We start from the raw sequence: 14,849 nt of genomic DNA, 5'->3' as shown, positions 1-14,849 counted from the left end.
AAAAAACGTGGTAAGCTTCCCTGCTGGCTTTGATCTCTATAAGGGGAATTAGCATTTTAGCACAATATGCAACGTCCGGCAAAACTAACATAAAAGGCGACAGAAAAAAAACGAAAATCATTCCAAACAGCTTGACAACATCAATCACATTCCTGTGCATGTTGAGAGATTTGTCAGCTGTGGTTTTAATGTTTAAAATTAACTTTTTGCGGAGCACCAATAGATCGTGTCTTACCATTGGCAGCTCGTTGTAGACTGCCAAAAACCCCCACCATCCTGTCGCAAAGTCTAAAGCCAAACCAAACCTTACCACATACCAGCAGGTGGCACTGTTGAACTCATCATTGCAGAATACTTAAACAGAAACTATTATATTATATTTCAGCAGGAATTTCAATAAAACAAAAGTTATTATTACACCAGTTACAAATATATATATATATATATATATATGTATATATATATAAAATAAAATAAAATACCATATTTAGAGGCTTTAGAATGGTATATTACCGCATTTGTGTGATAATCGAGCAGTCGAAAAATATTGCTGACCACAATCGCAAAGCATCGGATGCAACAGAAAACGAACCTTTGTCGCAATGGTGAAAACACCGGATCCCAACCACTAGACCACCAGCGATATAGATGACATACGAAAAGGCATTGGACTTGATCTCATCACTACACTATAATCAGACGGTACCAGGAACGAATATTAAAGAACGAAGAAAACAGAAAGATAAAATAAAACCCCTTTTCTGCCAAGACCAGAACGGAGACAGGACCCACTTGCGTTACGTTTCTCACAAGTTTTATTGGAAGAAAGAGAAAGGGTTGCGCCCACGATCCGGGGATTGCTGGCCGCGGTAAGCAGGTCGCTCTGAATGCGGAAGTGGATCGGTTAGCGCGTGTGCGGCACAGTTCTAAGGTCTTGGGAACCTCCTGCGTGGGTTCAAATCCAGCTACCGGACTTACTGTGCGGAATTTGTATGTTCTCCCCGTGCTTGCGTGGGTTTCCTCCGGGCACTCCCACATTCCAAAGACATGCATTTCAGGTGGATTGGCCGGTCCAAATTGTCCCTAGGTGTGAATGAGCGAGTGAGTTGTCTGTCCCCGTGTGCCCTGCGATTGGCTGGCAACCAGTTCAGGGTGTCCCCTGCCCACTGCCTGATGATAGCTGGGATGGGCTCCAGCACTCCCGTGACCCTACTGAGGATAAGCGGTGCAGCTAATGAAATGAGATGAGATGATGTAAGGGACAATACAACATTTTGTACGGGCATGGAGCCCTGGAGCGCGACAAGTGACTTTAAAGTCCCTATACAGACAAAATAAATATTCGTTCAACCCAGATAAGTTATTTTTCTCTATTAAACTCCTGCAAAATACATTTTGAACACCCAGAAATATCTCTGGGTTTTAGACAACCTATTTATGCAAATAGCGCAGAAAAATGTCTGTTTTTGACGGATCAGAACTGAAAATGATGCTCATTTGTTGGCAGGTCATTCAGTTTGGGGCGGACTGCAATCAGGACGAGTGCACTTGCCGGGATCCCGATGCCAAAGAGAATCAGAGCCAAGCCAAAGACCTGGAGAGGGCAGGAGCCGTCCCATAAGATCCAGGAGTTAAAGCAACTGAGGCCTAAGTTTAACTGTAGATAATACATGCATACAAGGAAAAATCATGAAAGGCTGTTAAGAAGTAAATCATACTACTTCATAATACTCTCAACAACTATACTCTTATACAGACGCAGTCATACACATGCAGGAACACAACTCTTTCATCAGGGTTGGGTAGGGTTACTTTAACTGGATTACTTTCAATGACTTTTGAATTACTCCAATACCAAATATGCTGATAAAAGACAAAAGAAACTGAATATGAATCAAATGATGACTCACAACACGTGGTAAGCTTTCTCTCCTGGCTTTGATCTCTTTGATCTCTGGGAAAACTAACATAAAATGCGACCAGGGTTGGGTAGGGTTACTTTAACCTGATTACTTTCAATCAATTTTGGGATACTCCAATACCAAATATGCTAATAAAAGACAAAAGAAACTAAATATGGATAAAATGATGACTCACAACACGTGGTAAGCTTTCTTTCCTGGCTTTGATCTCTTTGATCTCCGGCAAAACGAACATCAAATGCGACCAGGGTTGGGTAGGGTTACTTTAACTTGATTACTTTCAATGACTTTTGGATTACTCCAATACCAAATATGCTAATAAAAGACAAAAGAAACTGAATATGAATCAAATGATGACTCACAACACGTGGTAAGCTTTCTCTCCTGGCTTTGATCTCTTTGATCTCCGGGAAAACGAACATAAAATGCGACCAGGGTTGGGTATTTAAATGCATTGTCTTAAACAATAAGTGAGAACTGAAAACAGTCTCGCATAACACCGATCGGGATCACTGCTGCTATGATGTATTATTCACTTATCAGAAATGTCCAGAACGACTTTAGCTCACTCAATGTAGGACGTATTTATAACCAGTACCGACTCTATTTGTGATTTTCTTTGTTTGCTGTGATTCACATGCATTGGTTCAAAAGGTTCATTTCCCAAGTACGTGCATGTTTTCTGACCTGTGGTTCACCGACAGTAAAAATATATTTTATTCCACATTTCTCTTATACAAATGGACTAAGTTGAGTGTTTTGACTGTTCAAAAGGGGGGTCTCGAAATCTTTGTGACGGATTGAAATATAAAAACTGTTCTTTAATGTTAAGCGATGGAGTAAAGCGTTAAGCCGTTACTGTATTTATACAAGAAACCTAACTTTCTACAGACATTATGTGAGTAAATGCATCTCAAAATGGATAAATGTAACCACGCTGCTCATTTTACAGTACTTTATACTCTGTAATGAATAAACACAAATCTCAGAAAGTTTTTTTAGTGGTTTTATTTTCTTGATCTTACAAAAAACTCTCCATAAACCTTGGTATGATATGGTTTAAAGTTTTGTGTAAAGGACCAATAACAAATTACCGTAGTTTCCGCACTATAAGGCGCACCTAAAAGCCTTTTTTTTTTCAAAATTTGACCATGCGCCTTATAATACAGTGCGCCTTATGTATGGATCAATATTAATTCGCAAAGTCTTGCAACTAACTTGCTGCCGCCGACTCGATTTTCCCCCGAACGCCAAGTACTCCGCGGTGTATGCTGGGATTTATTTACCGGCGTTTCATTGGCTAACCAATGTGTCAATCATCATTTGAATGGATTACTATTGGCTAAAGTTATTCGGAGGTCAAGGGAAGGATCCTTTTTATCATTTACAGGCTGGCATTGGCTTGGACGGCAAAACAAAGCCTGCAATTGGCCCAAAAAGACGTGTCAATCATCGGTTGAATCGATCACTATTGGCTAAAGTTATTCGGAGGTCACGAGGAGGATCCTTTTTGTCATTTACAGGCTGGCATTGGCTTGAACGGCAAAACAAAGCCTGCAATTGGCCGAAAAAGATGAATGCGTATAGCACGTGGCTGACGGCATACAGAAAGCATTTTTTTACTATTTTGTATTTGTAAGTATTTTATTCTCCTGGATTTACTAAACTCACGGATATAAGAGGACCACGGCTGCACATTATTATGAACACAAAGCCTTCGGTGAGCTACTCCAACTATATATTATCCCTGTATCTTGTTTCAGACTGAACTCGATGTTTCTGTGATAAGCGGTGCAGATAATGGATGGAATAGAGTGTCTATTTTTAAATTAAACTCAATTCCAAGTGTTTATTGTCATATGCACAGTAAAGTTGCGAGCAAAAAAGAAAATAGAAACTAAGGAATGGATGGCATTTCTTGAATCCCAAGACTTTAACCTTCCGAATGATGGAACGATGCATTTGAGTGACATCGTACGGACACCGCATCCGCACGTGTCTACGACACGTATTTGCTTCTTTGCAAGCTTTGGGAATGTTAAGGGGGTAATCAGTATGACTGAACTGTCTGACTGTTTTGTCGACGTTCCCATTGTAGCGCCTTATAATCCGGTGCGTCTTATGTATGTCAAATATAGGACCAAAAACTATTTTTTCGGGGTGCGCCCTATAACCCGGTGCGCCTTATAGTGCGGAAAATACGGTACTCTTTTTCTTATATTCCATTGAATAACAGTCCGAGTACAGGACAGTACTGTAGTGCTTCTTTCCGCCACTACCGGCGTGTGGCGCTATGAGAACTCACCCAGCATCCACCCCGAAGAAGAAATCCTGCTTCCTCTTCCTAGTTCGTGTGTAATTCTTCTATACTATATCTCCAGGACGCTAGGAACTTTTAATTGTTTAATATCTCGTGCATCCATTCAATATGGTCGGTGTGAAGTGTAAAGAAGAGGCGAGCCGTTTCTTTTGAAATGAAAGTGGAATAAGAAAGCTTGATGCGGTTGAGAAAATGGTTGGATCACTCTATTTTTCTCAATTTCTACCACGGAGAAGGAAGTGGCCGAACTGTTGAAGCTCATCTTACAAAAGTAAGGTAAACTTAAATTTATTAATCTTTTTATATATATATATATATATATATATATATATGACAGAGCCATATCCCCCTTGTGGGAGGTGGCTAGAGTCATTTCTGACGCTTTTTGGGAGATTGATTCAGAGGAGGGGATTCCCAGCCCCCTCGCTCGACCCAACTGAGGTGTTGGGAGTCATTAGGTGACCAAACCCCCCCAATTCCAACCCTTAATGCTGAACGCCAAGCAGGGAGGCAATGAGTACCAATGTGATAAGTCTTAGGTATGACTCGGCCGAGGCTTGAACCAGCGACCTCCCAGTCTCGGAGCGGGCGCCCTACCATCTAGGCTACCGAGCTATATATATATATATATATATATATATATATATATATATATACATATAATGTTGGGTTACTTATACAAGCCTTAAACATACTTATATAAACCTTAATCATACAAAATATAGCACGGAAGCAACTTACGAACCTATCTCGTTCGTAAGTAGGGCAGTGTCTGTATCGTAAAGGGAGTATCCCCATACACCAGCGCTGATCGAAAAGCTTATAAAATTCTGGATGCTTAACTATATTTATCTTTATAGGGCATACTATTTTATGAAATGTTTATGTTTTAGTACAAAACAATACAAGGTTACTTATACAAGCCTTAAACATACTTATATAAACCTTAAACATACAAAATATAGCACTGAAACAACTTACGAGCAAATTCAACTTACAAACGATCGTTCGTAAGTAGGGCAGAATCTTTATAATATTTCGGTGTCCAAAGGGGTTACATTGACCGGCAATATATAATTTGTATAAGAATGATTGTGAGCCATTTTCCTCTCTGCACTTCTTTAGAGCCATTGACAACTTGTCTGTGCCCGGAATATTCTTCGAAAGAGCTTTTTGTTTGTCAGCCCTTATTTTTATTACCTACCTTTTTGTTACCAGGAAACAAACAATCACGGCGAAGAAGAAAATGATTTACAACGGTATCTGTACACTGTTCTAGTCTTTGTATCCGACCTCAGAAGTGAGACTAACTGTCATGATTACTCCTTTCACTCGCCTTGTTGTCAGTCCGTCAGCGAACCTCTGTTTTCACAAGGCAAGCATTTTTGACTCCGACTCCTGTCGGTCCCGTTTTGTCCCCCGTTTTCCACTCGTCCGTTCCTGATTTCCTCGTTTGTCTACGGCTACCACCCGTTTTTTGACCCCGACCATGTTCTGATCTCCTGTCCCGGCTAACGACCCGTTTTGATCTCCTGGTTTGAACAATTTTATTGACACTTTTAACAGCAATTAAACACATTCACAATTTCACCATATCATATTCTAACAAGGTTTCTCGAGGTAAAGTAAACGTGTGACATTCTGCCTTTGCTCTTTATTTCCGCCAAAGCTTTTAGTTCTTTTTTGATCGCGTCCTTCTTTCATCACAGTGCTCCCCTTTATGATGAGTCGAGGGTTGTTTATTAAAATGGCCACCCCATCGTCACGGTCCTCACCCAAGCCACTCCAGATGGGGCGGGGGGAGAGAGGAATCCGATTTTTTTCTTCCCCCGCTTCCTCCGGCTCAACTTCATACGATTCCCTTGTGGGCTTTTTCATCTGCAATCGGTTTTCCTCTAAATCTCTGATCTTTGGTTCCAGTGTGGTCACCATCCCCAATTTGGTCCCATTTTTACCCCTCTTTCCCAAGTTGGATTTTCTGGCCTCAGGAGGGACATTCGCCTTTTCGATTTTGCCCCGGCTAACGACCCGTTTTTCCGTCTTACTACGCTACGGAAGATCCACTTCCGCATTCAGAACCTTGCTTCCTGCGTCCAGCGAGCACCGGATACTTGGCACTGCCTTCCCTCTACATTTCAATAAACTTATGAGTAACGCTAGCATCTGGGTCCTCCTCCTCTTCTGGTCCTGACACTAACGTCTAAAAAATTTGCAACGAAGAATCACCTTTCATATCTTTATTATTTTTTACAATAGCAAAGTGAAAATGTTGACGAGATGACAGTTTAAACGGAATCATGCAGGTATTTGTTAGTTTTCTCAGTTACAACCTGTTTTTTCCCTTTTGAGCAACCCAACACGAATACTTCCCATGCTACCTCCAGAGAGATCAGCACACATTCGGCTGCATTCCACATTACAGAGTAACACATAAAATGACAATACAGGTTAGTTATCCCATGATGCGCACACATTTATGAAAACACTTCTATTTTTATATATTTATATACAGTATAACACCGATGCCTCCACAAATAAGTCTCAAGAAATTTGTTAAAAATTAAAAACTATTTTTTTGGGGGGACATTCATCACTAAGCAAGCCACTTAACATCAAATATATGAAAGCAAACACAAATATATTTACACGTTATGCAAGAATACTGAAAGCTCAGTGGCAAATACAAGTAGTTAGAGTAAAATGTTGTAAAGTTTTAATCACCGTAGCATTTAAAACAAGAAAATATTGTGAAATTGAAAAAGTGAACCAACCTTTGTTCAAATCTTCTTCTTTGAGTGCCAATCTTTGCAGAAAAATATCTTTCGGTGGATTAACCTTGGGAAAACTCGAGTGTGATCGGCTTGTACTTGGCAGATTTCACTTTCTCAGAAACTTCAACTTCAACAATCAAGCAACTGATTACTTCTTCTCCTACTTCCTGATTTTCTCAGAAAGAAGTGCTACTGCCAACTAGTGGCCGGAGTTAGTCAGCGCGGAACAAAGTCAAGCTCTGCCAATCATAAAAAGCTTCTCGACGACAGACATATGATCAGGGTTGGATAGGGTTACTTTAACTGGATTACTTTCAATTACTTTTGCATTACTCTAATACCAAATATGCTAATAAAAGACAAAAGTAACCCTACCCAACTATGCAATTGATGCATTATTTTTATTACTGACTTACAGGGTTGGGTAGGGTTACTTTAACTGGATTACTTTCAATGACTTTTGGATTACTCCAATACCAAATATGCTAATAAAAGACAAAATAAACTAAATATGAATGAAATTATTAAATTTTGTGCAGGCTTGGAGAGTAACGGAATACATGGAATGGCAAAAATGATGTTGGCAAGCTGTTTGGATTGATTTTCATTTTGTGTCTGTCGCATTTTATGTTAGTTTTGCCGGAGGGCAAAGAGATCAAAGCCAGGAGAGAAAGCTTACCACGTGTTGTGAGTCATCATTTATTCATATTTAGTTTATTTTGTCTTTTATTAGCATATTTGGTATTGGAGTAATCCAAAAGTAATTGAGTTAAAGTAACCCTACCCAATCCTGCATATGATTGCTAGTACAACAACAAGTACTTGCATCGGATCGGTACTATTGTCCTGGGATGGATACTTCGCTCCTCCACCGATCACTTCCTGGTGTAATTTGTATGTCGAAGTAGTCTGCTACCGTGGCACTACCACTCATTTACATAAACACGAGGAAGAAAAAAAAAACACCCCGCAGAGAGCAATGAGCTGCAACGAAAATGTAAACACGTTACTGTTCCTGAACAAAAATCTGTAAATCAGTTGTCACGATGGCAAAGAAGCCATCGAGTGACAATTGATCAGGGTTGGGTAGGGTTACTTTAACTGGATTACTTTCAATTACTTTTGGATTACTCCAATACCGAATATGCCAATAAAAGACAAAATAAACTAAATTCCTCAACATGAGATTTCCAAGCAAAAATTATAAGTATCAGATCAGTATCGATCTGTCATGATTACCGATTGGAATCCCCTGTGCCCGCTGATTGGCTCCCTGTCCCTATTAAAACCAGTCCTGTCACTCTCCTGTTGTCAGTCCGTCTGCAAACCACTGTTGATACAAGGCAAGCCTTTTTTGACCCTGACTCCCGCCTGTCCCGTTTTTGCACCCGTTTTTCCACCTGCCTGTTCCTGATCCCCCCGTTTGTCTCCGGCTTTGACCCATTTTTTATCACGACCACGACTGCTCTCCTGTCCCAGCTTACGACCCGTTTCTGACCCCGACCACGTTTTTGCTCTCCTGTCCCGGCTATCGACCTGTTTTTCCGTCCCTGACACCGCCATTGCCCGCTAAGATCCTTCCTCTTTCTTCCAATAAAACTTGTGGTAAATGTTGCGCAATTGGGTCCTGATTCAGTTCTGGTCGTGACACGATCAATACTAACATGTATTTCCTTGTATCGCATGAACAGTAAAATTCCCAGTATCGTCCTCCCATAATCGTCATTGGCACTCAAAGATTTAAGAGTTACGTTTTTACATTCAACATCTTGTCTCGAAAACTCGACTTTAATGCTATGCACTGTACAAGACAAACAGTCTGTCCATTTTTTAAAACCTCACCACGGAAAATAAAAATAAAATCATTTCCTGTAGAAGGCAACAAACCATACAAATAATTACAGTGTCCGGCGACTTTCATCTCGAAATAGAAATTTTGAACTTTCGGTGAGAAAAAACGTGAGTCGTGATACAGTAGATCAGGGTTCGGGAACCTTTTCTCACGGTTTCCATGGCGCCCAATTGGCCCCGCCCGTGTGGCGCCAGCTACGGCTCATTGACAGATTGGCTTTCCGTCTATTTAAGCTCAGTGCTCTCATTCTTCCTTTGTCAGTCCGTCAACGAACCTCTGCCCCGCAAGACGTTGGTTATGACTCGGTCCTGTTTCCTGTTGGTATTCCTATCCGGTATTGTTTCAGTTTATTTTGTCCTGTTTAATATCGGTTTCCAGTTTCGTTCCTGTCTCGTTTGTCCTGTTTAATTTCAAAACCTGTTTTGATATCAATCCTGTATGTCCCGTTGTTTAATATCGGTTTCCAGTTTCGTTCTCGTCTAGTTTGTCCTGATTATTTTCTATATCCTGTTTTTGATATCAATCCTGTCTGTCCGGTATCAACCCCGTATGTCCGATACCAACTCGGGCAATTGGTATCGATCTCGTTTATTTTGTCCTGTTTAATATTGGTTTCCAGTTTTGTTCCCGTCTATTTTTGTCCTGTTTGTTATTATCTCCAGTTTACATTTCCGTCTAGTTATTGTCCTGTTTATTTTCGATATCCTGTTTTGATAGCAATCCTGTCTGTCCCGGTCCTGTCCGGTATAGACCCCATCAGTCCGATATCTGCTCGGGAAATTGGAACCGATCTCGTCAGTCTCTGGCTTCCTGTCTTTCCACGCCAGACTGCTGCCTAACGTGCAAGACTCCACATTTCCCGTAAAATATAAGCTTGTGTGGGAAACATCACGCATTTGGGTCCTGATCCAGTTCCGGTTCATTCATGAAAGCCTTCCACTCATCTTACAGCTTCGACTTTTCGCAGACATCTTTGTGTTTTAGAATTAGGCCGAATGGAAACATAAAAGACCAAGAACAAACAATATGGTCAAATAATCTTTCTGTCAAAATTGTCCTCAAGTCCATTATGGTAATCTCAATTGTGGCTACTCAAACTTACAGTGGTCATATATACTGTACATTTGTCAAACTGTACACTTGTTTTTGTGTGATACTACACGTAAGTATACTGAACCGTAAAATGAACTGTGGCGCACCGTTTCTTTTATCTTTTGATCATTTTTGATCTGTTTTCGCAAACCACAGAAAAGCATGTACGGATAAAAAGGCGTAAACAAGTCTTAAATTATAGCGTAAGTACTCAAGAATTGTCACGGTTGCCATGGCGCCCAATTGGCCACGCCCATGTGGCGCCAGCTGCGGCTCATTGACAGAATGGCTTTCCGTCTATTTAAGCTCAGTGCTCTCATTCTTTCTTCGTCAGTCCGTCAACGAACCTCTGCCCTGCAAGACGTGAGTTTTGACTCGGTCCTGTTTCCTGTTGGTATCCCTGTCCGGTATTGTTCCCGTTTATTTTTGTCCTGTTTAATATCAGTTTCCAGTTTCGTTCCCGTCTACTTTGGTCCTGTGAAAATTTTCAACTTTTTTTAAATCAGAAAAATGAGTGAACAAAAATGGCACCGAAAAGACAATCATATTCTGCTGTGAATAGCAGAAAGCTGAGGTGAAGATGAGCCTGACGTAAGTGAAGTAGAAACGGAAGATGGAACCGTGTTCACGGTGACCATGACACAGAGGATGAAATTTTTCTGGATTTTTCCGGAGTGAAAATGATAGTTCATTGGCTCAGGAGGTAGTGCTTGGGATCAAGAGGTCGCAGGTTCGATTCCCATCTCCTCTACATTATATTCCAAAGTTTCCTTGGGCAAGACACTGAATCCCTAATGCCCAGCGTCAGCCATGTTAGTTGCCTTGCATGGCTGACGCTGCTATCAGTGCTTTACAATGTGCTTCACACTTTGCCCTTTTACACACTAACTAACCGATACCAGCGTCAGCCATGCAAGGTAACCTACATTTAACACTGAGCCGGGAATCGAACCTACGACTTCTTGATCCCAAGACAAGCGCTCTACCTCCTGAGCTACTAGTCTGATAAATATGCCCTCCTGGATGCAACAGTACGTGGCAGTAACGCTTCACATGAAAACTCAGTCACGAGGACTGGGGCCACCATTGGCGTCATTTTTACGCACTTTTAAAATTTTTCTTTATCTAAAAGCTTGGTCTGTCGAGTCAGACTACCGAGAAACACGACATAGGAAATCATTTCAAGCATCTTAATTATGCATATTTTGGCTGGTGTGACTTATACTTCGAAGCGACGTATAATCCGGAAAATACAGTTGGTAAAAAAAACAAAACAAAAAAGAACGAAAAGGCCATGAAATCATTAAAACCAGTATGTTGGTAATGCAATAAACTGTTTTTTCGGAGGCATACTTAACCTTCGCTCGACGACGAGCACCACAACAAGGACGTCATCTCTCGTTGGCTCGAGATCGGCGTGCGGACGAAAACTGGAACCGCGAGACCAAAACAACAATGGTGGATCTGCCTGATGAAAAGTTTGAAGTGTGGTAAATCTTTGTTCAATAAAAAAAAAAAGGAATCGGGTAATAATGACAATTTTGTGTCAAAAAGGTTGCGTCCCGGGGACGCACGTTGATTTGAGACGATGCGTCCCCAGTAAAAATAATGCGTCTAGGACGCAGGGACGCGGGCAAACGAGAACACTGCTAAATCAAAAATGTTGAACTGCCATCATTTTCATCTCACAAAACCTAATCAACCGTGTCGGGCAATGTCATATCCATTTAGATCTCCTTGGGCTCCCCGTAGTCATTATACATGACAGTGAGCATCTGCTCGTCGCACGCTTTGTGAACGTCCTGGCCCATGTCGGCCCAGTTGACCCCAAAGGATTTGGTGTCGGTGTAGCGGCAGGAAAGGAACTTGAGGGACATCCGACGGAGGCCGATCTTGGGCTCCTGGAGGAGACCTTTGCACCAGGGCGACAGTTCGTTGAGCTGAGATAGGATCAGGCCGGCTTTCCTGCGCAAAAACACATCACCGGCACCAGGGTCAAAGATGCTTTTCACTCCTTGATTTGAACACAATTATCAACTAAAATGTGCAAATGTCAAAGTCAAGTCATGTTTATTTGTGACTCCCTCAATCACAAAGAGTCTCAAAGGGCTGCACAGATCAAAGACTTTGACACCATCCCCTGATATTGTCAACATAAAATATCGGTTATTCATATGCTATAGAATAGAAGTGTGTTTTAAGATTACCGTATTTTCCGCACTATAAGGCGCACATAAAAGCCTTTATTTTTTTTCAAAAACTGACCGTGCGCCTTATAATACAGTGCGCCTTATATATGGATCAGTATTAAGTCGCAAGGTCTCGCAACTTACGCAACAGCCGCCGACTAGATTTTTCCTCGTAGGCGATGTGGTCCGCGGTGTATGCTGGGATTTATATACCGGCGTTTCATTTCCTAACCAATGTGTCAATCATCATTTGAATCAGTCACTATTGGCTAAAGTTATTCGGAGGTAAAGGGGGCGGATCCTTTTGATCATTTACAGGCTCGCAAAGGCTAAAGGGGCAAAAGAAAGCCTGCAATTGGCCGAAAAAGATGAACGTGAATAGCAAGTTTGGTTGTCTACGGCATAGAGTAAACATCTTTTACCATTCTGTATTTGTAAATATTTTACTCTCCTGGATTTACTACACTCACGGATATAAGAGGACCATGGTTGCACATTATTATTGAATGCAACGACTTCAGTGAGCTACTCCAGCTATATATTTTCCCAGTATCTTGTTTCAGAGTGATCTAGATGTTTCTGTGATGGGTCTTTTTTAAAATTCAATTCAATTCCAAGTGTTTATTGTCATATGCACAGTAAAGTTGCGAGCGAAAAAGAAAATAGAAACTAAGGAATGGTTGGCATTTCTTGAATCCCAAGACTTTAACCTTCCGAATAATATTTGGAACGATGCATTTGAGTGACATCGTACGGACACCGCATCCGCACGTGTCTACGACACGAATTTGCTTCTTTGCAAGCTTTGGGAATGTTAAAGGGGTAATAAGTTTGACTGAACTATCTGACTGTTTTGTCCACGTTCCCATTGTAGCGCCTTATAATCCGGTGCGCCTTATGTATGGAAGATATAGGACCAAAAACTATTTTTTGGGGGTGCGCCCTAAAACCCGGTGCGCCCTATAGTGCGGAAAATACAGTAGATTTAAACATTTCCACTGAGGTTGCAGATCAAGTCTCAGGGGGGAGAGCATTCCACAGCACCGGGGCCCGAATGGAGAACGCTCTCGAACCTGCGGATCTCTTCTTGGCCCTTGGGATCACTAGTAGACCAGAGTTTTCAGAGCAAAGGCTCTGGACCGGAACATTACGGTGTGACATGCTGGGTACACGGCAACAGACAGGAAAACACCTCAGAGGGTCATCAACACAGCCCAGAAAATCGTTGGTTGCTCTCTACCCAGTCTGGAGGACATTGCCTGCTCTCGCTACCTCAGCAGAGCAGAAAACATCATCAAGGACTTTTCTCACCCCGGCCACCACCAGAGCCATTACCACCCTTAACACACACCGCACAAAAAACTGAAACTCTCGCAAACACACTACCTCATACAGATGTAAAAAAATATTGGCAAATGCGTAAAGTTGTGCGTATAAAAAAACACTAATCCGACATTATTCGTTTTATAGCTTGGGTTTCATGTCGTGAGAGCGCTGATAAAAGGATTCTATAAGACTTTGAAGTCCGCAATGCCGGGAAACGAAGGATGAAAAATTCAGCGACGCGCCGTTCTTACAAAGACCGGGGAAGCATTTGGCTTTTATTTTGCTTGCTTTTGACACCTGATGTTTTAACTAAAACCATAACCCCCAAACCCCCAACCCCCAAAAAGTCAGTCCGCCCAAGTCTTGACACAGCTTCTCCCGAGGGGCAGACCTTGTCATCGCTGAAAAGGTACATATAACAGTGGAACCTCGGTTCTCGACCGTAATCCGTTCCAGAACCCTGTTCGAAAACCGATTTGTTCGATCACCGAAATCGTTTTTCCCATTAAAAGTAATGTAAAATCGTTTTAATCCGTTCCAACACCCTGAATGCTTACCATGAACGTAAACATGAAGCTAACCCAGGCTAATCGTACGTTTGTGTTAATCGTACGAAACATTACGCTAACATGAACGTGTAAAAATAAAAAAAATCAGGTCGTTTACACGTCATTTAGCACCCGGGTCTCCACAACTAGTGGCTAACGCTTCATTGGAAAGGGAGCTCCGTTCCAACACCCTGAATGTTTAACGTAAACAAAGCTAACCCAGGCTAATCGTACGTTCGCGTTATCTTAATGAAATGAAATGATCTGCATTTATATAGCGCTTTTCAAGTCAATGACTTCCCAAAGCGCTTTACAGTGTGCTTCACATTTCCCAATAGCAGCCTTGTATTGCAGCCATGTAAGACGCTAACCTGCATATTGGGGGTATTAGGGGTTCAGTGTCTTACCCAAGGACACTTCGACATGTAACACGGACAAGCCAGGATTCGAACTGGGATCCCTTGATCCCAAGACGAGCGCTCTACCTCCTGAGCTACTGCCGCCCCAATGTAAATGTTCTGCCTTTATATAGCGCTTCTCAAGTGCTTTACAATGTCCTTCACACTTTTTCCCTTTTACACACTAACCGATAGCAGCGTCAACCATGCAATGGATCTACCTGCTATCGGGGGCGTTAGGGATTCAGTGTCCTGCCCGAGGACACTTCGACATATAACATGGAGGAGCCGGGAATCGAACCTGCGACCACGTGATTCCAAGACAAGCGCTTTACCGCCTGAGCTGCTGCCGCTCCGTGCGAAAGATTACGCTAACATGAACGTGTACGAATTAAAAAAAGATTATGAATAGGATTTCTTACCTTTGTGGT

General features: G+C 41.8%; 2 protein-coding genes across 6 annotated transcripts in view; one reads left to right on the top strand and one right to left on the bottom strand.

Annotated features, from left to right (window-relative positions):
• Positions 1–2,686, top strand: part of pappa2 (pappalysin 2) — a 129,285-nt gene extending 126,599 nt beyond the window's left edge. Inside the window, exon 27 of the mRNA XM_088320360.1 lies at positions 1,508–2,686. Within this exon, the coding sequence (XP_088176486.1) occupies positions 1,508–1,621 (114 nt within the window). The 3' untranslated portion in view covers positions 1,622–2,686. The remainder of the gene's footprint in view (positions 1–1,507) is intronic.
• Positions 2,687–6,464: 3,778 nt separating this feature from the next.
• Positions 6,465–14,849, bottom strand: part of astn1 (astrotactin 1) — a 542,394-nt gene continuing 534,009 nt past the window's right edge. For all 5 annotated transcript variants that reach the window (XM_088349931.1, XM_088349940.1, XM_088349956.1 and 2 more), the window contains exon 24: positions 6,465–11,922. In XM_088349931.1, the coding sequence (XP_088206057.1) occupies positions 11,685–11,922 (238 nt within the window). In that variant the 3' untranslated portion in view covers positions 6,465–11,684. The remainder of the gene's footprint in view (positions 11,923–14,849) is intronic.

This window comes from Urocampus carinirostris, chromosome 1 (genome assembly GCF_059441175.1).
Source record: "Urocampus carinirostris isolate Australia breed hairy pipefish chromosome 1, RoL_Ucar_1.0, whole genome shotgun sequence".
Taxonomy (NCBI): Eukaryota; Metazoa; Chordata; class Actinopteri; order Syngnathiformes; family Syngnathidae; genus Urocampus; species Urocampus carinirostris.
Note: the sequence above shows the minus strand (reverse complement) of the source record. Positions and strands in the feature narration are given on the sequence as shown.